Source organism: Nomascus leucogenys, chromosome 4 (genome assembly GCF_006542625.1).
Source record: "Nomascus leucogenys isolate Asia chromosome 4, Asia_NLE_v1, whole genome shotgun sequence".
NCBI lineage: Eukaryota > Metazoa > Chordata > Mammalia > Primates > Hylobatidae > Nomascus > Nomascus leucogenys.
This window is the reverse complement of record NC_044384.1, coordinates 118,340,328-118,364,043: the sequence shown is the minus strand read 5'-3', so window position 1 is coordinate 118,364,043 and position 23,716 is coordinate 118,340,328. Positions and strand designations below refer to the sequence as shown.

Genomic DNA, 23,716 nt, shown 5'->3' with positions numbered 1-23,716 from the left:
GACACAAATGCAGAGTGATAAAATGAATTATGGTTTATATTGTATGTGTATTGTACATGCATGTTTGTATATATACAAATATACATACATGATCAAACGTTATGCAGCTCTGGAGAGTATGCAGCCCTTGCCATTGTGAAATGATCTCCGATGGATATCCCAGCACTTTGGGAGCGATATAGGGTGAAAACAGAAGGCAGAGGAGGAGAGTTTTTTGTTTTTGAGTCAGGGTCTTGCTCAGTTGCTCTGGCTGGAGTGCAGCAGCATGATCATGGCTTGACCTCCTGGGCTCAAGTGATCCTCCCACCTCAGTTCCCAAGTAGATGGGACCACAGGGGTGCGCCAACATGCTCAGCTAATAATTTTCAAATTTTCTGTAGAGATAGGATCTCACTATGTTGCCCAGGCTGGTCTCCAACTGCTGGCCTCAAGCAATCCTCCCACCTCACGATCCCAGAGTTCTGGGATTACTGGCGTGAGCCACCGTGCCCAGCCTGAAAAGTGTTTTTTTTGGTTGTTTTTTTGTTTGTTTGTTTTTTGAGATGGAGTTTCACTCTTGTGATCCAGGCTGGAGTGCAATGGCACAGTCTCGGCTCACTGCAACCTCCGCCTCCCCAGTTCAAGCAATTCTCCTGCCTCAGCCTCCCGCCCCCACACCTGGCTAATTTTTGTATTTTTAGTAGAGACAGGGTTTCACCACGTTGGCCAGGCTGGTCTCAAGCTCCTGACCTCAGGTGACCCGCTGCCTCAGCCTCCCAAAGTGCTGGGATTACAGATGTGAGCCACCACGCCTGGCCTTTAAAAGTTTTTAAAAACATGCCTATATCAGCTGTAGCTCTGTGAATGGTCTTGCCCAAGCTCAGTATGCTTTGTGCTGATTGTCTCAACTTACACTCAGATCTTATGTCTTTTTGCCTTCCTGCCCCAACACTGGGGGAACGAGTTCAGCCCAGAAGTCCAGGAGCACGGGTAGTCCATGCCTCTGAGGGCAACCTTCAGCCAATGAGGGACAAAGAGAGTGAAGAACTTCATTCTCTTGTCTTTTAGGCAGATAATTCTGGAGACACTTTGTGCACTTTTCAGGAGGTCTCAGAAGAATCATGTTCTGGTTCCCAGAGTGATAACCACGATATGCATTCTGACCCAGGCTGTCCCTTCTTTCTACCTGTGCCTTGCTCCTATGCTCTTGGATCACTTCTCAAACCACTTGCACCCAATGTTCTGCTTCTAGAGGGACCCCAAGTACGACAATTGGTACCAGGAGTGGCCTCAACAGCAGATCATCAGGATGTGAGTCTGCACCTTGTTATCTCATGAATGTCAAATAGCAAGAACCTTATAGCTGGTGCTAAGTGGGGTGGTAACGCCTCAAAGACAAATACCAAGGCCCTCAACTATGCGGGACCGGGAGGAGGCATGGAGAAAAAGGGCGCAGTTGGTATCTGCGCTGGCTCCACCCCTGGAGTGGGGCAGAGGTGGGGGTTACTGGTCATTGAAAGGAGTGTGAGGTTAGCTGGCTTTTATTAAGTGATTTGGAAGCTTTGAAGACAGTGACTGTTTGATGGGCTCAGGTGAGCCATCCACTCAGGGCATCTTATGAATGTCAGAGGCTTCTGTGGCAATGTTTAAAGAGACTGACATCTCAGGCCAGAAAAGTAAGACCTAACCATGGGGGTCACTGGGAATGGATCTTGAGGGGGAAAATCCCAGGCCGGATATGGGGAAGTTACTGGTAGGGTGTATTCTCCCATGACCTATATTCTATTGGTAAAAGCCCAGTCCCTATGCTGTTGGGAGGATCCTTGGAACCTAGACATGACACTGGTCTACAGGAAATGAGGTGAGGATGCCAGAACTGCCTTGGCATCCTGAGAAAGGTATAGAATGGCTCAAGAGGTGGGAATGTAAAAAGGGTGACCAGAGACCCCACTACCTGGCTCTACTCCCCAGGAGAGCCCAGAGAACTCTCCCTTCAGGAAGGCACTGGTGAGGTGGGCCCTGGCATACTTGGGAAGCCCCCCCAAGTGGGGCCATCCTCTGCAGGCAAGAATGACAGAGGATGCTGCCATGGCAAGGGGTGCCCTAGTGTAGCTGGGGATGATGAGGTTCTGGCATAACCAACATGGGACCGCTTAACCATCAGAAGCAGGAAGGCACAATTACCACAACAACCAGCAAGTGGCAACTTGTCAGGTCACAGTGGCAACCAGGGTGTGCTGACCTGTGGACCAGGAGTGACCTTACACAGTGGCTCATAAGCCACACATTGCTGTGGGGTGAGATGGCCAGGCAATCAGCAAGAGTACTGCTTGACATGTTTAAAAACTTGTGAGCAAAAGGCTGATGTCAACAACTGCATGGAAAAGTGAGATTCCTTCATCCAATTCCCAGCTTTGAGCCAGTTCTCCAACATACAGTCAACAAAATTTGACTGAAGGAAAGGTTGGATGGATCCCCTTGAGGAAGGACCCTGCAATACCACCCCAAGTCCACACAGTAAATATTCCTCCAATCCTTCCCAACAAGACTCAAGGTAACTGTGTCCTAAGAAAAGGGGCACCCCAAGGCCACCACCTTCTGAGGACTATTGGATACAGTCTGAACTGGCATGGTAGCACCAGGGAACCTGAAATGCCATCACTCTCCCTTATCACTCTTAGGGAGGCCAGGGATAAAGGGAGCCTTGGCCCCAGTCCTTTTCACAGAGAGTCCAACAAATCAGAGGACCCGTCACATGGTTATTTCCCTGGCTCTGAGTTCAAAGTGGGATGGTTTTACATAATGGCCTGCAGAACCCTCATCATGAGTAGGAGCCATCATGGATCAAGTGGAAGCTCTGGAACTGCCCACTCCCCACTCCCACTCAAGATAAATCTGAAGCAAGACCACAATCCTCTGGGAATTGTAGCTATTAGTGCCCCCTCCACAAAGACTTAAAGATCATTTCCATCATGTTCATTCAAATCGCCCGTGAGCCTCTGCCAGAAAAAACAGATCACGGTACATGATGGTGGCCACTTAATTAACCGAGTAGTAGCTCCAACAGCAGCTACCATGTGGGTGTGGGATTACCACTGGGACAGAACAACACAGCCTCTGCTATTTGGTTTGCGATTAATGTTCTAATCTTTTCAAATCCTACTGATAAAAACGATTGAAAATAGTTCGTGAGTGAGCAGGACAGCAGTATATTCTCCCTCTTGCCCGGGGCTGTGTCCACTGCCCTGCTGTATCACATGAGACTTGGACTGTCTGTGCATTCATGGACTGTCATGGTCTGAGAGATGAACACCACCATGTTATTTGAACCAGGAGAGCAGGGGACATGTCTCTGAAACAAAAACCTAGAAAAGCCACAGAGAGGGGATCAAGATGGACAGCTGCAGAAGCAGTATCACTTAAAAGACAGCTGATCATTGTTGACTGTCACAGCCAGAGTAAACAGGGACAGTCCACTTCATGGACCCAAGATGATCCCTCTCAAAAGTTACAGACCTAAAAAAAAGACCCAGCTTTCTTTGAGCTTCCTCTGACCCGTGGCACCACTGACAGAAGGCGATCAAAAAAAGTGGGAATAGGCCAGGTGCGGTGGCTCACACCTGTAATCCCAGCATTTTGGGAGGCTGAGGCAGGTGGATCACCTGAGGTCAGGAGTTCGAGACCATCCTGATCAACATGGCAAAACCTCATTTATACTAAAAATACAAAAATTAGCTGGGTGTGGTGGCACATGCCTGTAATCCCAGCTACTTGGAGGCTGAGGCAAAAGAATCCCTTGAACCTGGGAGGTGGAGGTTGCAGTGAGCCAAGATCGCGCCACTGCATTCCAGCCTGGGCAACAAGAGCGAAACTCCATCTCAAAAAAAAAAAATAAATAAAAGTGGGAATAGGAGGAAAAAAGGAGGAGGAAAAAGGAGACAGAGAGAGAGAAAACTGCCTTCAGAGTGTATTCCCCCCAAATGCAAATAATGCAAGATTTGACCTGTGTGCAAATTCTACCCTTCTAAATGAATTGGCGCAGGAATGCAATACTGAAGAAACATACTTTTATTTCATACTTGCAGGAGTGTGGAAGCATCAGTATTTAGTGCATGAGGTCACAGAAACTTATAAAAAGCAATTCTGAACAAACCAAAATTCATAACTTCTCAAGGCTCCCCGTTAACGCATCCAATACTGGAGGGAGAAAAACCCAGCAGTACAAACAAAACACCAAATACGTATCAGGAACCTAATACGGGCCAATGTAATTTTTTAAAAAGTTATTTATTCAGTTTAGATTATTTCAGTAATAAATAAGCATCTCTTTTTTTAAAAAAAAAATAAACATAACACAATATTGACATCATCAGGTAATGTGAACATCCCCCAAGTTCTCTAATCCTCAGGACTAAAAGTAATTATATTTGCATTACTTGTGCACATTCCTTGACTACAGAAATAAAAGAAGCTCAGTGACATCACAGATTATGGGTCATGCTGATTATGTGAAGATGATCTGTCTTCAGGTCCCTCAGTATAACTGATAAGCACCTACTCAGCAGATCTTAAACCCCAGCACCCTACACACCCCTACAACTCACCCCAGAGACTCAAGGGCCTGGGGAATTCCTGACACGAGCTGTTCATGAGGTTGCTGTGGTATCAGCTCATTATGCTATAAACTAAGGAATCAAGTGAAAGAATCTGGTATCTGTCTTGCCTTTGTTATAGGCTTTTTCAGAGTAACCACACAATTGATGAGGAGAGTTCTTTGTAAAGGATCCATAGCCAGTAAATGCAGAAAAAAAGGGTAGAATTTTACAAATCACCATTTTGCAATCTTTAGTGAAATAATGACATTAGGCAACAATCACCAATGACTGCTGAAACATTAAATGGAAAGATAATGCGGAATTTTCTAGTGGAGGGATCAAGCTGACAACATGTGGATAGACAGGTCAATCTTAGCATCACTGAAGCAATGAAGTCTTCCTACCCAAAAAGCGAAAACGTTGAACCTGAATCTATCCAGCCTCTAGCTCTAACCTTTAGAGAGCTTTAGCTCTACGAGCTCACAGAAAATATGAACATGTTAATTGACACCAAAATATAAAATGTATAAAATTTTAAGACGTATGGCCCAGATAACTTGAACAAATAAATGACATAAAATAAGGAAAAGGGGATGTTATACACTTAAGAAGACTGAAGAAATACACCATGGGCAAAATATAGACCTATTTTTAGATCCTGTTTCAAACAAAATAACTATAAAAAGACAATTCCATAAGAAGAAAAAAATAAACCCAAAGCTAGCAAAAGGAAATAAAATATTAGAGCAGAAATAAACAAAACAGAATAGAAAGATAGTAGGAAAAAAAACGAGTTGGTTTTTGAAAAAAAAAATCAACAAAATTGAGACACTTAACTAGATTTTAAAAAAAAGAAGATACAAATAAATCAGAAATGGAGAGGGGACATTATAACTGATGCCACAGAAACATAGGATTGTAAGAGAATAGCATGAACAACTGTATGCCAACAAATTGGATAACCTAGAAGATATGGATAAATTTCTAGACACACCCAGCCCACCAAGACTGAATCATGAAGAAACAGAAAATCTATACAGACCAATAGCTATTAAAAAGATTGAATCAGTCATCAAAAACCTCAAAGAGGCCAGGTATGGTGGCTCCCGCCTGTAATCCCAGCACTTTGGGAGGGGGAGGCGGCCAGATCACTTGAGGTCAGGAGTTTGAGACCAGCCTGGCCAACATGGTGAAACCCCGTCTCTACTAAAAATACAAAAATTAGCCGGGTGTGGTGGTGCATGCCTGTGGTCCTAGCTACTTGGGAGGCTGAGGAAGGAGAATCGCTTGAACCTGGGAGGTGGAGGTTGCAGTGACCCAAGATCATGCCTCTGCACTCCAGCCCCGGCTACAGAGCGAGACTATGCCTCGGCATGCGCGCGTACACACACACACACACACACACACACACAAACAAAACTCAAAGAAAAACCTAGAACCAGATGGCTTCACTGGAGAATTCTACCAAACATTTAAAGAAGAATTAATACCAATCTTCCTGAAACTCTTACGAAAGTTGAAGAGGAGGAACATTTCTAAATTTATTCTATGAGACCAATATTATCCTAATACCAAAGCCAGACAAATACACTATAAGAAAACTATAGAACAATAATATTCCTGGTGAATATTGATGCAAAAATCCTCAACAAAATACTAGCGAACTGAATTCAACAGTACATTAAAAGGATTATATACTATGATCAAGTGGGATTTATTCCTAAAATGCAAGAATGGTTTAACATATAAAAATCAATCAATATAATACACCAAATTAACAGAATGAAGGGCAAAAACCACATGATAATCTAAATTGAGGCAGAGAAAGCATGACAAGATTCAACACCCTTTCATGATTAAAAAAAAAAAACCAACAACTCAACAAATGCAAAATAGAAGAAAACTACCTCCACATCATAGAGCCCACATGTGAAAAGCCCATCGCTAACATCATATTCAACAGTGAAAGACTGCAAGCTTTTCCTCTGAGATCAGGAACAAGGCAAGATGTCTGTTTTCGCCACTTCTACTCAACATAGTTTTGGAAGTCCTAGTCAGAGCAACTGGTCAAGAAAGAAATAAAAGGCATTCAAACCAGAAAGGAGAAGTAAAATAATCTATTTGCAGATGATATAATCTTAGATGTAGGAAACCCTAAAGACTACACACACACACACACACACACACACACACACACACAGTTAGAACTAAGAAATGAATTCAGCAAAGTTGCAGGATACAAAAGCAACATACCAAAATCAGTTGCATCTCTATACACTAAAAATGAACAATCCTAAATGGAATTTTAAAAAATTCCATATATAAAAGCATCAAAAAGAATAAAATACTTAGAAATAGGCCTAAGGTGAAAGACTACACTGAAAACTACAAAACACTGTTAAAAAGAAATTAAAGAAGACACAAACAAATGGAAAAACATCCTATGTTCATGGAGTAGAAGGTTCATATTGTTAAGATGTTCATACTACCCAAAGTGATTTACAGATTCAACACAATCCCTATAAAAATCCCAATAGCATTTCTTGCAGAAATAGAAAAATTTATCCTAAAATTCATATGGAATCTCAACAGACACCAAATAGACAAAAGTCTTGAAAAAGAAGAGCAAAGTTGAAAGACTCATACCTCCTGATTTCAAAACCTATTGCAAAGCTATAGTAATCAAAATAGAATGGTAATGGCATAAAGACAGACAAATAGAGCAATGAAAGAGAACAGACCACCAAGAAACAAACCCTTGTGTATATAGTCAAATGATTTTCAACAAAGATGCCAAGATCTCTTGATGTTAGAAAAGGACAATTTCTTCAGAAAACGGTGCTGGGAAAACTGGATATTCACAGGCAAGAAAATGAAGTTGGATCCTTATCTTATACCATACACAAAAATTAATTCAATATGGGTTAAAGACCTAAATATAAGACCCGAAACTATAACACTCCTAGAAGAAAACATGGGAAAAAAAGCTACATGATATTGAACTTGGCAATGATTTCTCGGATATGATGCCAAAATAAAAGCAAAACTAGAGAAATGGGCCTATATTAAACTTTAAAACTCTGTGCATCAAAGGTCACAATGAGTGAAAAGGCAATGTACAGAACTGAAGAAAATATCTGCAAATTACATATCTGATAAGGGGTTAATGTCCAGAATATATAAGGAACTCCTACATCTCCACAACAATAAATTAAATAACCTGATTTAAAGATAGGCAAAGGACTTGAGCAGACATTTCTCCAAAGAAGGTATACAAGTGGCCAACAAGCCCATGAAAGCATGCTCAACATGGATAAACAAAATGTGGCATGAAAATACAACAGAATATTACTGTAGTCCAGCCTTAAAAAGGATAGAAATCCAGTCACGTGACACAACCTTAAAGGTCATTATACTAACTGAAATAAGCCTGCCACAAAAAGACAAAAACTGCATGATTTCACTTATACGAGGTATCTAAAGCAGTCAAATTCATAGAAACAGAAAGTAGAATCGTGGTCACCAGGGGCTGGAGGAAGGGGGAAATGGAGCCTTGTTGCTCAATGGGTATAAATTTGCAAGATGAAAAAGTTCTACAGATCAATTAGATCAATTTCACAACAATGTGAATATACCTAACACTGTTGAACTATTCACTTAAAAATGGTTAAGATCAACAACAACAAAAAGAACAAAAAAAAAATGGTTAAGATAGTAATTTTTTTGCCACAATAAAAAATATAATTGAGATAATCAGGAAAAACTAAACACTAACTCTTCACACAGTTAATTGCATTTGAATTCTGTACTCGTTTGTGACAGATACAGCTACTTAATACTCAGACAGTGGAAAGAACACTTCTTTATGAAGAGGTCAAAAATCTGGCTACTAGCCCCAAATCTCCTAACTAGCTATTAGATGATATTCAAGAATCACTGTTAATTTCATTGGATATGATAATGACACTATAGCTATGCTTTTTGAAAAACGATTCATATGAAGTAATTTTGGGGTAACATTATGTTTTCTATGATTTACCTTAATATACTCCAGCCAAAAAATAAAGAGTACGGGTGGGGCAGGGGTAGCTGAGAAAGGATGGCAGAATGGTCTCGTCATGCTTGTTAAAGCTGGAAGAGAGGTGTATATATGAAAAGTTTAAAACAAACCGAACAAAATACGAGGGGAAAAAAAGCATGGATGGGTATTTGGAAGGAACAGCAGCAGGATCAGTTTACTGAGATTTTGTAACAGTATCATATACTACAGATGCTATTGCTAATTTTCAAAAAGCATTGCATTTCAATTTGCATCTAACAGATTAAAAATAAAGAAACAAATGAAATTGAAAGAATGATCAAGCTTCAAGTAACGTTTCTCACCACCTCCCCCAGCCACAAACAAACAAAAGGAAGGTCAATGGTTTAAGAATGTTGAACAGAGGGACTACAGGTGTCATGGAGACCTGCCCACCAGGGCCAGAATCTGGACAGTGATGGAGAAATTTCTGCTGGAAAAATGTCCGCCGAGTCAGGGAATACAAACCAGATATGAGAGGGTGTTGATGATGTTTCTCAGATAAATAGGATGGATCTGTTTTCTTCCTGCTAACAGAAAGCAATCAGTCAAGCAAGGACTTCAGAGTGGATGAAGGGTACATAAGACCACACAATGATGGCATTCAAGAGAAAGAAAAGAGGTAAGGATGCAAAATTTAAAAAAAAAAAAGAGGACTTCATGAAAGCTAATTTCATCAAGCCCAGGTCACTGATGAGAAAGATGTAAAATCAAGAAACCAGTGAAATAACACGTAACAGGTGAGTCAAACATTACCAGCCGCATCAAACAGTGGAAGTGAAATGGTACCATCTAGCCCACCTGGTGAAATCCAAAGCGAGAACTGAAAGGGAGTAAGGATGATTCACAAAATGCGGTCGGGACACAAGAAAAGTGAGTTTGGAAGGACAGTGAAGAGAGAAAAAAGAATAAGGAAACCACCAAAATTTCAACTCAAAGATACATTTTAAACTGCATGGGATGGCCCACTGTCAATACCGTGGCTGCCTGGGAACAAAAAGGGTGGTCTCCAGATCCCCCAGAACCCCACTATACACCAGGAGGACAAGGAGGAAAGGAAGAAACCCCCTTTGCCTGCCAGAATGCGCACGAGGGGAGGAAGGCAAACCCCCAGCAGTTGCTGCTTTGACACATCACCAGCCCCAGCAGCAGGCGGCTCGCTACCCACTCACATTCCCCAGGACTGGCTGTGCCACGAATCCTCTGGGCACCTGGGCCCAACACAGTTCCTTAGCAAGCTCCACTGGAACGTTGAAAAATTAACATTGAGTGTTTACTGTGCACACTGTGCCATGTGGAACTCATGCACAAGGCTTGATGGATCCCTCCTGACAAAACAATCTTGAGGTAGATATGATAATTATCCCCATTTTAGGGTTGATGGAAACCAAGGCTGAGTGAGGGAAAGTCACCCACCCAACACTGCCCAACGAGTGAGCAGCAGGGTTAGCCTCTCTGGTCAGAGCGAGTGTCTTCACTCCCCATTGGAGGAAGACTTTCCATCACAAGCCTAAATCACCCAGCAGGAAACCGGCCCAGCCCTGTCTTCTCAGTGAGGCCTTTTCTAACACGGGTGCTTATCTTCCATCTCAGGATCAAAGGATCTGTTGCTTCTGGCAAAAGGGCCAGGCCAACAGGGTCACTCGGACATCATAATCCCTGCCCGGTTTTTCTATGGGTCTAGAAGCCAGCAGGGATGGCCCTACCATTTCGTGGCCAGAGCCCAAGGGCAGCTCTTACAGGGTCAGGCAAGTGGGTTGGAAGCCACCTAGCAGGAAGAAGAGTCTCTGCATTCCACAGCCAGGCCCAGGGAGAGGAGTCTGCAGGCCCTGCCAGAGGCACACAGCACTGCCACTCCCATGCAGGCCTCATCTCCCCCACTGACAGAGTGAACCCAGCTGCTCACAGAAAAATCAAATCCAAACCTGGGGTCGGAGGTAGAGGGTTCCAGTTTCCTGACTCTTCTTCAAATGTAAGACATCCTACACTGAAACTAGCTGACTCCCTTCCAGGCTCCGGTCCATGTAGCTATGGGTAAGTTGAAATCAGCCTCAAGCAAACCACTTTGAAAGAGCATGGGGTCCTAGGCCCTTGTTCGTTCTCTTTGCACTGTGAATTGGTGAACTGCATTTGAATCCTGCACTCACCTGCAACAGATGCAGCTACTTAATGACCACACGGTGGAAAAGCACCGCTTTTACTGGGAGGTACAAGACCTGGTTTCTAGCCCCAAATCTCCTACACATCTTGTCATACTGCCTGTGCCCTATCTCTCTTTGCCTTGGTTTCCTCATCTCCAAATAGGGAAAAGCAGCCTGTCCCCAGTGAGCTCCCCAAAGGGTTGTATAAAATGAGACAAGGGAGGCAAAGCCTTCTGAATTCCTAAGCAGCCATGTTCTCACCATCACCGACAATGGAGCCCATCGTTCTTCTCCCCTGACCTTGCCCTCAAAGGCCCAGGAGCACAGACAGTTAAATAGCATCCCTCAAGGCCTGGAACAGGAGGAGCTTGGCATTCTAGTAGATTTTGCTGATGCCCTCAATAGAGGTGATCCTGATAGAACCAGAGGAAAAGAAAATATTCTTCTCTAGCAGCCAGAGGACCCTTCCATCTTGCCTGTTCTCCCAAATTACCTGGCAACACTACCCCTTCCCCAGAAAGGCTCTGGATCAATGATTCTGGAAACCACTTAAGTCCTCAAGACAATTTTAAAACACCAGGAGAAAAATGCTCCTGCTCCTCCCCGGCCCCACCTTCTAGAGGTATTCCTTTCTAGCAACCCCGAGGGGAGGTTCATTCCTGGGAGTTCTGCAGGAGAAGGTCCCCATTCCACACCATCTGGAAAATAGAGGGGAGTGTTCATATATGTGATCTTAGTGATCTCACAAGTGCATCAAAAAAAGCAACTGGCCAAGGAAACAGTTAAACCAGCCTGAACATGCCAGGCAGCCCCACCATAAGTCACTGTTTGAGTCAGGCTTGTGACCAAGGGTGTGTAGGCAAGGCTGAGTGGGCAAGGCTGGAGGGAAAAAGCAGGCAAACCACTCTGAAGCAGGACGGAGGGTTGAGGGCAAGGGCAAGGGCAGGGCAGAGGCGCACAGGGCAGGGCCGGTTCAGGGAGACCGCTGCAGGATGAGCTCTGTGATCTCGGCCCTGCTACCCAACCTCATGGGTATCCCGTAGTAGGCTGTGCCTGGGCTGACATATACGAATGTAGCCTGGGCCACTTGGTAGAGACCAGCAAAGAAGGGATTCAGGAGATAGGCTGCTACGTTCAAGGGGAAGATCTGCCCAGCATGTGTGTGCCCAGAAAGGATCAGGTTAATATCTGGCCGAGCCTGGAGAGCTCTCTTGGCAGCCAGGGGCTGGTGAGCTAGCAAGATGATTGTGTGGTCTGGGCTGCAGCCCTCCAGGGCCTTGTCAAGATCCATGCCATGGCCAGAGTAGTGCAGGATGTCTGCTTCAATATCGTCCACCCCAGCCAAGCAGATCCAGTCCTCATCCTCACTCCCACTGCCACTGCCACCACCACCACGTTGGGCCCGTGTGGCGGAAATCTTCACGTTCTCATTATGAAGAGGCTGGACATGCAGGGCTTCCAGAAGTGCAAACCAGTTGCTGACATCTGACGTGTAGTACTCATGATTGCCTGTGACGAAGTAGGCACCGAGACGTGAATGAAGCTGGCCCAGAGGAGCGACAGCTGTCCGCAGGACCGAGGCTTCTGAGTCGGAGAGGTCACCCACAATCACTGTGACGTCTGGTTCCAGCACATTCACCATCCTCACAAACATTTCCATCTTGGTCCTGCCCACTGTGGGGCCCAAGTGAATGTCTGAGAGGAGCACGATCTTGAGGTTGTTCATTGAGGCAGGCAGCTGATGGATGGGCACCTCCACAGTTTTCACAGCCGGGGGCTGCGCGGCATTCAGAATCCCGGCCACGCTGAGCACAGCAGTCACTCCCACTGCCAGGGCAGGCCTGAGCACCAGCTTCCTTGTCTTGTCAAGGCTGCCCACGACCCTACCACTGCGCCAGGCCAAGAACTGGTAGGCCTGCTCCATGCCGCTGAGGATGCAGAGGAAGAAGAGCATGATGATGTAAGCACCCAGGCAGGAGTAGGCCGCCAAGGAAAAGAGATAGGGCTCTTCGGCCACTAAAAAGAACATGGTAAAGAAACTGGAATGGGCCAGGGCCAGAAATGCCAGAACCACCACCTTCCAAAGCTGAAAACAGGTTGACTCTGCAGCTGGGGAGTGGCAGAGGTTGCTCACTGTGCTGCGCCAAATGTAGAGGGAGCCAATGAGCAAGAGCGAGTTGACAAACAGGGCAAGCTGCAAGCGAAGCAGCCAACGCCAGGCCCTGAGCTCAAGGCTCTCTGCCAGATACGAGCGGGAGGCGATCATGGACATGAAGACAGTGACAGCTGCCAGGGTGGCCTTCGTGCCTAGGGACAGCTGCCTGAAGATGGCCATTTTCTCTGTTCCTAGTAGGCTCCCCCACCAGTTCTGTGCTGGTGGACTCTGGAAATGAGTTCCTTAGAAAGGACAGTGGCCAAGGAGAGGTTTCCAGGTCAACTCCGCCTGCAACCAGGAACCAGCATCAGCTTTGTGGGATATTAGAGCGTCCTTGTACCCATTCAAAACTCAAAGGCCACTTACATCTGCCCAACCCACCTTGAATCCAAGCCACTCAAATACCAGTCAGTTGCTAGCTATACTTTATTATTCAAAAAGAAACTCACAGCATTGTGACATGATGGGCAGTTTTCATTTTTTTACCACATGTTCTACACGTTTCAAGTTTCTCTACAGTGAGCATGTACTTGTTTTATAAAAACATTCCAAATCAGCGGTATTCAAAGTGTGGTCTGGAGAGAGCCCTTCAGGGGTCCAATTAGTCAAAACTATTTTTATTATAATTCCAAGCCATTACTGCCTTTTCCATTCTCACTCTGTCCTGAGGGTGGAGTTTTCCAGAGGCTATGTGACATGTGATATGGCAACAGATTTAATGCAGAAATAAATATGAAAATTTGACTGTCTTCTATTAAGAGACATTGAAAGAGATTTGCAGAAATGTAAAACAGTGCAATGTAAAACTTCACCCTAAAATTTGGGAAGAAATACTATTGTTTTTCAAATATATATACTGTTTATTAATGTGTAATGATGTAGTATTTCTTAACAAATAGTTTAAAATATTCTCTAGGGCTGGGCATGGTGGCTGATGCCTATAATCCCAGCACTTTGGGAGGCCGAGGCAGGCAGATTACCTGAGGTCAGGAGTTCAAGACCAGCCTGGCCAACATGGTAAAACCCTGTCTCTACTAAAAATTCAAAAATTAGCCAGGCGTGGTGGCGGACGCATGTAATCCCAGCTACTCGGGAGGCTGAGGCAGGAGAATCACTTGAACCTGGGAGGTGGAAGTTGTAGTGAGCCAAGATCATGCCACTGCACTCCAGCCTAGGTGAAAGAGAGAGACTCTGTCTCAAAAAAAAAAAAAGGAATAAAATATTCTCTTAATTTCTAGGACAGCTAAAATTTAGTTAAAATTTGAGAACCGCTGGATCATGAGGTCAGGAGATTGAGACCATCCTGGCTAACACGGTGAAACCCCGTCTCTACTAAAAATACAAAAAAAAAAAAAATTAGTCGGGCGTGGTGGCAGGTGCCTGTAGTCCCAGCTACTCTGGAGGCTGAGGCAGGAGAATGGCGTGAACCCTAAAGAAATGTAAACAAGGAGATAATGGAAAGCTAAAGCTAGACTGCTGGTATCTTTCTTCAGCTGTGGGCACAGAAGCCCAAGAGGGACACCTAGGCACCTGACATGAGAATTCCTGCAGTGATGCCAGCCTCCCTGTGTGGGCCTCAGGTATGGCAGCTACAGGGCATCCACCCTGACCCAATGACGCTGCATGAGACTGATGAGCTCATATCAGACAGATTGACCCTATCCACCCGTTCTTGGTTCATAAATCCTTCTCTCTCTCCCTACCCCCACTCCCAGATACTGGTTAAGATCTGCCTTTCCCCCAGCCCCTTACCCTGCCACTGTTCTCCTGAACTGTGCCCCAGTTCCACCTTCCCCAGTGGTTCTCACAGCTGGCTAGCTCTGACTCCTAAGATCCTACGGGCCTTCTGGACAAGAAAACTCTTGTCTACATACTGGGGTAGGGGAATCACAGACGGGGTGAAGAAGGAGCAGCAAATAATCTGTGCTGACTTTTTCCCAAAATGGAAACATTTTCAGCAGCTGTTTTCCAAATACTTAAGATGTTCAATCTTGGTTGTAGATAAATGTACCACTTTTCTCTGCCCTAGGCACGTTATTGAAAGCTTTATTGAAGGGTGTAACTTACAAGTCAACGGTGTCAAATGCTACCAGCTCTTACTTAAAGCATACTGCAGGCTCAGCCCACCTACACCCTGGAGGAACCAAAGTTGGTCCGCGGAACGTGCAGAGGAGCAGCTTGCAACTACCCACCCTCCTTTCCGCAGGTGTGATGCAAACCTCCTCAGGCAGCGCTTCGGAGCCCCTCAGCCAGTCGCCTCAGCTTGGACGCAGCGAGTGAAGCTGTCCTTCCTCTCCCACCAACCGTGCACGCCCCGCACCTCACCTATTCGCCTCGCCAGCCCTCCCCCCATCAATGATGGCATCCCCCGGCAGCCTGCCTATTCCCCCCCTCAACCTGGACCCCCAAACGCCGAAGGAAAAGGGTCCCACAAATACGAAGAAAAACCCAAGCCAAAGGGCAGGCGACGCGCAGTGGTGAGAAAGGAACAAGATGTACGAAGAGGGAGAGCACCCAGAGGGGAAATAACCCAATGTTCCCACTGCAGGGGCCTCTCCTGACCCCATTTTTCTCCTTCCGGAGCGCTCCGCAGAGCACGAACTGGGAAAGCGAGGGCGCCCCAAACCAGAGCCGGAGGCACCCTCTAACCCGCGCAACTTGGAATCCCCTCCCGGAAAGCCAACTTAGGAAATGTTTACACGCACCTCGTCTCACCACCTCGTTACAGATGGGGAAGTGGATTCAAGCGCAAAGGGCGGCCGGAGCGGAACGCACAAGCGACCGAGCGGCCTGGAAGGACGCGCGCCCCGCCCGGCCCGCCCCCGACGGGAAGGCCGGTCCACTGCCTGCGTTCCGCCGGCCGCAAGCCTGCTGGGGAGCACTTCGGGGCTCAGGCTCCCCGCCCTGCGGGACCGCGGGTGGCTGCGACCCCAGCCCGGTTCCCCGCCAGCCTGTCCCCTAGCAATGCCTCCCCGTACCCGGGTCCCGCAGACTTACGCGAAAGCCGCGCGTAGGGCCCAGAAGCAGCAGAGCCAGCAGCAGAGGGAGGATGTGAACCAGGAACCCCTGCATGACCACCAGCCTCCAGGCTCTGCAGTCGGCGCCCAGGCCGGCCGCTTCGCGTCACTTGACTAAGGACCCGCGGCCTGGCACCGCCCCTCGTCGGCCCAGCAGCCAGCCCTCGCGCCTGCTCAGCCCCGCGCTCCGCCCCGCGGTGGCCGAGCCGGGCGGGTGGGGGCGGGTAGGAGGCTGCGCGCGGCCGCGTGACTCCAGGATACTACTATCTGGGTTTTGCAGGCGTCTTCCCTGGGAAGGGACCCTTTGGAACTGCAATCCGGAGGGCCTGCTTTCAGCAGCTTGATAACACGCCTCGGGGATTGGACATGAATCATGGTCTGCCTGTTCCCTGGCTGCCTTGAGAGAGCAGAAGAGGGAAATTGTTAATCACTAAACCTAAACGCCCTAGATGGCATCCGCGTCTCATATACGGGCTCTTTGAATAACTCTAAGGCAGGGGTTAGCAAAATGTGGTCGGTCCCTGGATCCACTGTATCAACTCACCTGGAACTTGTTAGAATGAAAATTCTGCTCACGCCTGTAATCCCAGCACTTTGGGAGGCCGAGGCGGGCGGATCGCCTGAGGTCAGGAGTTCAAGACCAGCCTGACCAGTATGAGGAAACCCCGTCTCTACTAAAAATACAAAAATTAGCCGGGCGTGGTGGCAGTCTCCTGTAATCCCAGCCTCTGAGGAGGCTGAGACAGGAGAATCGCTTGAACCCGGGACGTGGAGGTTGCAGTAAGCCGAGATCGAGCCATTGCGCTCCAGCCTGGGCAACAAGAGCGAAATTCCGTCTCAAAAAAAAAAAAAGTGTTTTTTTGTTGTTTTTTTTTTTTAATAACCTTAGTTTGTGCCTTGGTGTTCCAAAAAGCCTTTTTACATTGTATAAACAAAGTAGCCAAAATTCTATTTGTTCACTCCTTTCTCCTTTCCTACTGGACATTTCCTTGAGAGACTGAGAAAGTATCAGAAAGGACATTTCATTGAGAGATGGAGAAAGTATCAGTCACTGGCTTTTCTTTCTTCGGTTTTTGTTTTTTGGTTTGGGGGTTGTTTTTTTGTTTTGTTTTTGTTTTTTGAGACAGGGTCTCACTGTCACCCAGGCTGGAGTGCAGTGGCACGATCACGGCTTACTGCAGCTTTGGCCTCCTGGGCTCAAGCAATTCTCCCGTCTCAGCCTACCAAGTGGCTGGGACTATAGGCGTGTGCCACCACACCCGGCTAATTTTCGTATTTTTTGTAGAGACAGGGTCTCACCACGTTTCCCAGGCAGGTCTTGAAGTTCTGGGATCAAGCAATCTGCCTGCCTGGACCTCCCAAAATGCTGGAATTACAGACATGAGCCACCATGCCTGGCTTCTTTTCATGCCTGGAGTACCAATTCCGTGTCCTTGCACTGTGAAGTCCTTTCCAAGCTCTGCAATTCTAGTTCAGTATTAAAGAACAAGGGCTCTGGAGGAAGTACACTTGAGTTGGAATTCCAGCACTGCCACTTACTGTGTGACTGTGGGCAAATTACTTAACCTCTCTGAGCTTAGTTTCTTTGTTGGCAAAACAGGGATAATAATATCAAATTCACCGGATAATTGGGGAAATTACCAGAGATGATGACGATAAGAAGCTTGGCATATACAGGATGTTAGTGGGACAGTTGATGAAATCAGAATTAGACTTGTAGGTTAGATTAGTACCATGCATCAATGTTAATTTCCTTTTTGGAGGGGGGGGACAGAGTCTCACTCCGTCACCCAGGCTGGAGTGCAGTGGCACAATCTCGGCTCACTGCAACCTCCGCCTCCCAGGTTCAAGTGATTCTCCCACCTCAGCCTCCCAAGTAGCTGGGATTGTAGGCACCCACCACTAGGCCTGGCTGATTTTTGTATTTTTAGTAGAGATGGGGTTTCACCATGTTAGCCAGGCTGGTCTGGAGCTCTTGACCTCAAGTGATTTGCCCACCTCGGCTCTCCCAAAGTTCTGGGATTACAGGCATGAGCCACTGTGCCCGGCCGCATCAATGTTAACTTTCTGATTTTGTTAATGGTACACGGTCTAAATATTAAATAATAGTTTTGTATTAGTGTATTGATTTGGGTAACGGTAATGGTAATTTTGGTAATGGTTATATAAAAGAACGTCCTTGTTTTTTAGGAAACAAAAGGGCATCATCTTTGCAACTGATTCTCAAACAGTTCACAAAAAAAATGGAGAGAGAGAGAGAGAGAGAGAGAGAGAAATGGTATTCCAGGCATGAAAAGAACGTGAGAAAGAAAAGCAAATGTGGTAAAATGTTAACATTTGGAAAATCAATGAAGGAATTCTTTTTACTCTTTTTTTCAACTTTTTGTTTCTAAGCCTGAAATTATTGCAGAATGAAGTTTAAAAACAAAACAAAACAAAAATCCTTAACACATGGCAGATTCAACTTCTTTTACCTTCTTTCCTACTCTGTACACTCAAGGTTATCATATGCAATAGGTATTTTTAACTGAATTAAGGTAGAAAGGGTTTAGAGCAAGAGTTGGCAAACTAAGGGCAGAGGATCAAATCTGGCCTACTGCCTGTTTTTTTCTTTTTTAAAATTCTTTTTACTAAGAATCAGCACAATTTGCTGCCAGTTTTTCTATGGCCTGCCACCTAAAAATGGTTTTTACATTTTTAAATGAATGAAAAAAAATCAAAATAATAATATTTTATGACATTTGAAAATGTTGTAAGTTTCCTGTGTCAGTCAGTGTCCATAAATAAAGTTTTGTGGGGTTAGTTTTTGTTTGTTTTTGTTTTGTTTTGTTTTTTTAGACACAGTCTTGCTCTGTCACCCAGGCTGGAGTGCAGTGGTGCCATCATAGCCCACAGCAGCCTTGAACTCCTGGGCTGCAGTCCTCCCATGTCGGCCTCCTGAGTAGCTGAGTAGCTGGGACTACAGGCGAGTGCCACCATGCCTGAATAATTTTTTTTTTTCTAAAGACAAGATCTTGCCTTGTTGCCAGGGTTGGTCTTGAACTCCTGGCCTCAAGTAATCTGCCCACTTTGGCTCCCAAAGTGCCAAGATTACACATAAATAATTTTCTTAGAACACAGCCACCTACAATCCTCTGCATATTGCATATGGCTGCTTTCACGCTACAATGGTAGAATGGAGTAGTTGCAACACAGATCTTAGGATCTACAAAACTGAATATATTTATGTTCTAGCCCTTTACAGTATAAGCTTGCCAAAGGAATATAGATTGTAGTTTGTTTCTGAGATTTTTTGTACTTGACTATGTTCGTAGTTGAAATAGCAATAGTAGTAATAGCCATTGTTGTGCTGAATGCTTTACCAGTATGTGTCACTATTCCTCCCAATCCGAGCTGCATGCTATTATCCACATTTCACAGATGAGAAAGCTGAGACCCAGAGAAGTTAAATGACTTGCCAGTAGCCACAGAGCTGGGAAGCAGTAGAGTCTCTAAAGTTACATTGCCTGACATTAGGGCCTGAGTTATTTTCACAAGGCTATGCTTCTGCTCATAGTGTACTGTTTAGTTCCCGTTTAAATGCACAGAGTGTGTTGGATGCAAAGCCCCCTGCATACTGGAGAATATGAAGGGACTATGAGAAGGCTGTCACCCTGCAGGCACTCATCTCTAAACATGGTACATGCTCTAATATAGACTAGTACTTCTCAAAGTCTGATCTTCAGACCAGTGCTGTGCAATACGTACAGAAATTCAGCCTAGGCACTTAGAAACTTGCAGCAATTTGAGAAAGTAAGTCTATCTGTTGAATCTAATAATGAACAAAATTATTATGCATCTTTTTATTTCATTGTTGTAGTAATTTTTTATTTTTATTTTTTTTAGACAGAGTTTCGCTTTTATTGCCCAGGCTGGTGTGCAATGGCGCGATCTTGGCTCACCACAACCTCTGCCTCCTGGATTCAAGCAATTCTCCTGCCTCAGCCTCCCGAGTAGCTGGGATTACAGGCATGTGCCACCACGCCCTGGTAGTTTTATATTTTTAGTAGAGATGGGGTTTCTCCATGTTGGTCAGGCTGGTCTCAAACTCCCGACCTCAGGTGATCCACCTGCCTTGGCCTCCCAAAGTGCTGGGATTACAGGCGTGAGCCACCATGCCTGGCCTCTAGTAGTTTTTGTTTGTTTGTTTTTGAGACAGAGTTTCACTTTGTCACCCAGACTGGAGCGCAGTGGCATGATCTTGGCTCACTGCAACCTCCACCTCCTGGGTTCTCGCAATTAAACCTCAGCCTCCTGAGTAGCTGGGACTACAGGTGCACACCACCATGCCAGGCTGAGTTTTTCGTATTTTAGTAGAAATAGGGTTTCACCATGTTGCCCAGGCTGGTCTTGAGCTCCTGAGCTCAGACAGTCCACCCCCCTCAGCCTCCCAAAGTGCTAGGATAACAGGCGTGAGCCACTGCACCCAGCCTATTTTTCTAATAATTTATTTTTATTGAATTTTTATTAAAGTATCAATCCTTGATAGGCAGGAAAGAGCACTAATAATTTTTTTTTTTTTTTTTTTTTGAGACGGAGTCTTGCTCTGTCGCCCAGGCTGGAGTGCAGTGGCGCAATCTCGGCTCACTGCAAGCTCCGCCTCCCGGGTTCACGCCATTCTCCTGCCTCAGCCTCTCCGAGTAGCTGGGACTACAGGCGCCCGCCACCACGCCCGGCTAATTTTTTGTATTTTTAGTACAGACGGGGTTTCACCGTGGTCTCGATCTCCTGACCTCGTGATCCGCCCGCCTCGGCCCCCCAAAGTGCTGGGATTATAAGCGTGAGCCACCGCGCCCGGCCAAGAGCACTAATAATTAAAAAAAAAAAAAAAAAAAAAAAAAAAAAAAGGCCGGGCGCGGTAGCTCACGCCTGTAATCCCAGCACTTTGGGAGACCGAGGCGGGGGGATCGTGAGGTCAGGAGATGGAGACCATCCTGGCTAACATGGTGACACCCCGTCTCTACTAAAAATACAAAAAATTAGCCGGGCGTGGTGGCGGGCACCTGTAGTCCCAGCTACTCGGGAGGCTGAGGCAGGAGAATGGCGTGGAACCTGGGAGGTGGAGGTTGCAGTGAGCCGAGATTGCGCCACTGCACTCCAGCCTGGGCGACAGAGCGAGACTCCGTCTCACCACAAAAAACAAGACAAAACAAACAAACAAAAAAACAGAACTCATCCTTTACCAAAAATAGTTTGAGAAGCACAGAGGCCTCATCAGTAGCATAAGAACAATGAGAGGGAGAAAAACGTGTGGCCCCAAAACATAGGAAAGCTTTGTTTTTCTGTTCTAACAGGGCTACACACAAGTTAATAATCAAACTCAATTTCCGTGATCTATTTTCCCTGATGGAGTTTTCCTACTCAGCAAATTTTCATTCCCAGTGTCAATTCTGACCTGCATTTCAATAAAAAATTTTATGTAACCTACCTACCTTCCTTCCTTCCCTCCTTCCCTCCTTCTTTCCTTCGTCTCTTTCTTTCTCTTTTTCTTTCTTTCCTTTCTTTTCTCTTTTCTTTCTTTCATTTCTCTTTTCTTTCTTTCTTTTTCTTTCTCTCTCTCTTCTCTCTCCTTTTCTTTCTTCTTTCTTTCTTTCTCTCTCTTTCTTTCTCTTTTCTCTCTCTCACTTCTTTCTTGTCTCACTCTGTTGCCCAGGCTGGAGTGCAGTGGCATGATCATGGCTCACTGCAGCCTTGAACTCCTGGGCTCAGGTGATCCTCCCACCTCAGCCTCCTGAGTAGTTGAGACTACAGGCACAGGCCACCATGTCTGGCAAATTTTTCTATTTTTTTTTTTTTGTAGAGATGGGGTTGCCCCGTATCATCCAGGCTGGTCTTGAACTCCTGGGCTTAAGCAATCCACCCACTTCAGCCTCTCAAAGTATTGAGATTACAGGCGAGAGCCACGGCACCTGGCCTGATTTTATATTTCTAATATTTTTTAAATGCCATTAAAGTGATTATAATTTGGAATAGGTTTTAAAAGAGTATTAAATTACACACATTAAAGGCAAGAAAAATAAACATGTTCTCCATTAGAAAGACATGGCAAATAAATGTGATACATTGTCCTAGATTGGATCTTACACCAGGGGAAAAAAATATCGGTAAGAGCATTATTGGGAAAATTAACAAAAGTTGAATATAGACTATGGATGAGAAAATAATATTGTTTCAATATTAAATTTTCTATTTTCGATAAGTGATATTGTGGCCATATTCTTTGGAAATACACCCAGAATTATGTAGGAGTAAAGGAGCATTATGTTGCCAGGTGTGGTGTTGCACGCCTGTACTCCCAGCTGCTCGGGAGGCTGAGGCAGGAGGATTGCTGGAGTCCAGGAGTTCTGGGCTGTAGTGTGCTATGCCGATCGGGTGTCCACACTAAGTTTGGCATAAATATGGTGAACTCCTGGGAACAGGGGACCACCAGGTTGCCTAAGGAGGGGTGAATTGGCCAAGGTTGGAAACCGAGAAGGTCAAAACTCCCATGCTGATCAGTAGTGGGACTGAGCCTGTGAATAGCTGCTGCACTTTAGCCTGGGCAACATAGCAAGACCCCATCTCAAAAAAAGGAGCATAATGTCTACATCTTATTCTCATACGATAACTATAATATGTTTATACTTCCATACATATAATTATATATTACATATAATACACATGTACTTTACATGAAAATGGTGGGAGACCAACTGATAGAGCAAATAAAGCAAAATGTTAACAATTGATGAAGTAGGTAAATGGCATACAATAATTCTTAAGTCAAAATTAGAAGTTATTTAAAAAACTGAAAATAACAAGGTCTCTGGCCTACAAATGTGGGCAATTCTGCTGTGCAGCAATTCCTTAGCCTCCTCACATGTCTTTGAGCTTTCTGATGCAAAAAGTCCTGAAACCTAACTTGTTCTGGGGTTAAGTCGTGCAACCAATTTGATGGACATGGTTATGAAACAATAAAAAAATAAAATTGTGAAATCATCAGCCAACAGTTTCCCCACAGTTCCCAATAAAAGTTGATAGCTGTGATGAGGTACAGGACTATGCCTTATGGTAGTCACAGGTTTTGAGATGGCTTTGTCCCCATGCTTACCCTCTAGGAGTCTGAGATATCTGAAAACATAAAATGCCTCAAGTGAGGCCTGCCTTAAGAAAAAAAAAGATGTTGCTTCAAACATTCTTCTCTCCTGTCTTCTTTCTGTCACCTTCCTATCTGTCGTGGGCATTTGCTCCCCAGGGTCTCTCAGATGCATATTTGCAGGGTTTTTTTTTTTTTTTCTTTTTCTTTTTCGAAATGGAGTCTCACTCTGTTGCCCAGCCTGGGGTACAGTGGTGCGATCTCAGCTCACTGCAACCTCTACCTCCCAGGTTCAAGCGATTCCTGTGCCTCAGCCTCCTGAGTAGCTGGGATTACAGGTGCACACCACCACGCCTGGCTAATTTTTGTATTTTTAGTAGAGACAGGGTTTTACCATGTTGACCAGGCTGGTCTCGAACTCCTGACCTCAGGTGATCCACCCACCTCAGCCTCCCAAAGTGTTGGGATTACAGGCATGAGCCACCGCACCCAGCCTATTTCTTTATTCTGTTTCTTTCTTCCCTCTCATGTCTAATCTACCACCAAAGCCTGTCATTTCTTCTTCACCTGGACCCCTGGAGCTAGCCCACCCTCTTTGTTTTTGTAGCCATGCCTGCAATTGTGGCTCCCTCCTTCT

The 23,716-nt window shown here is 45.4% G+C and overlaps 2 protein-coding genes across 4 annotated transcripts in view; both read right to left on the bottom strand.

The window, feature by feature from the left end:
- GLB1 (galactosidase beta 1) overlaps nucleotides 1-23,716 on the bottom strand; it is a 113,686-nt gene that overhangs the window by 86,517 nt on the left and 3,453 nt on the right. Inside the window, exon 1 of one of the 3 annotated variants that reach the window (XM_003256823.3) lies at nucleotides 15,946-16,340. The exons of 1 other annotated variant lie outside the window; for it this stretch is intronic. In XM_003256823.3, the coding sequence (XP_003256871.1) occupies nucleotides 15,946-16,020 (75 nt within the window). In that variant the 5' untranslated portion in view covers nucleotides 16,021-16,340. Of the gene's footprint in view, nucleotides 1-15,653; nucleotides 15,916-15,945; nucleotides 16,341-23,716 lie in introns of those variants that run through there. One more of the 3 variants, XM_012497418.2, reaches the window with a different exon arrangement.
- TMPPE (transmembrane protein with metallophosphoesterase domain) lies at nucleotides 8,777-15,997 on the bottom strand. The gene is made up of 2 exons (XM_030812221.1): nucleotides 15,946-15,997; nucleotides 8,777-13,236 (listed from the first exon to the last, which is right to left on the bottom strand). Exon 2 carries the CDS (start codon nucleotides 13,126-13,128, stop codon nucleotides 11,767-11,769), a length of 1,362 nt encoding a protein of 453 aa, XP_030668081.1. The 5' UTR covers nucleotides 13,129-13,236; nucleotides 15,946-15,997; the 3' UTR covers nucleotides 8,777-11,766.

Bases quoted from the DNA above. Each gene is read 5' to 3' on its own strand.
- TMPPE (XM_030812221.1), bottom strand. From the start codon at position 13,128: ATGGCCATCTTCAGGCAGCTGTCCCTAGGCACGAAGGCCACCCTGGCA.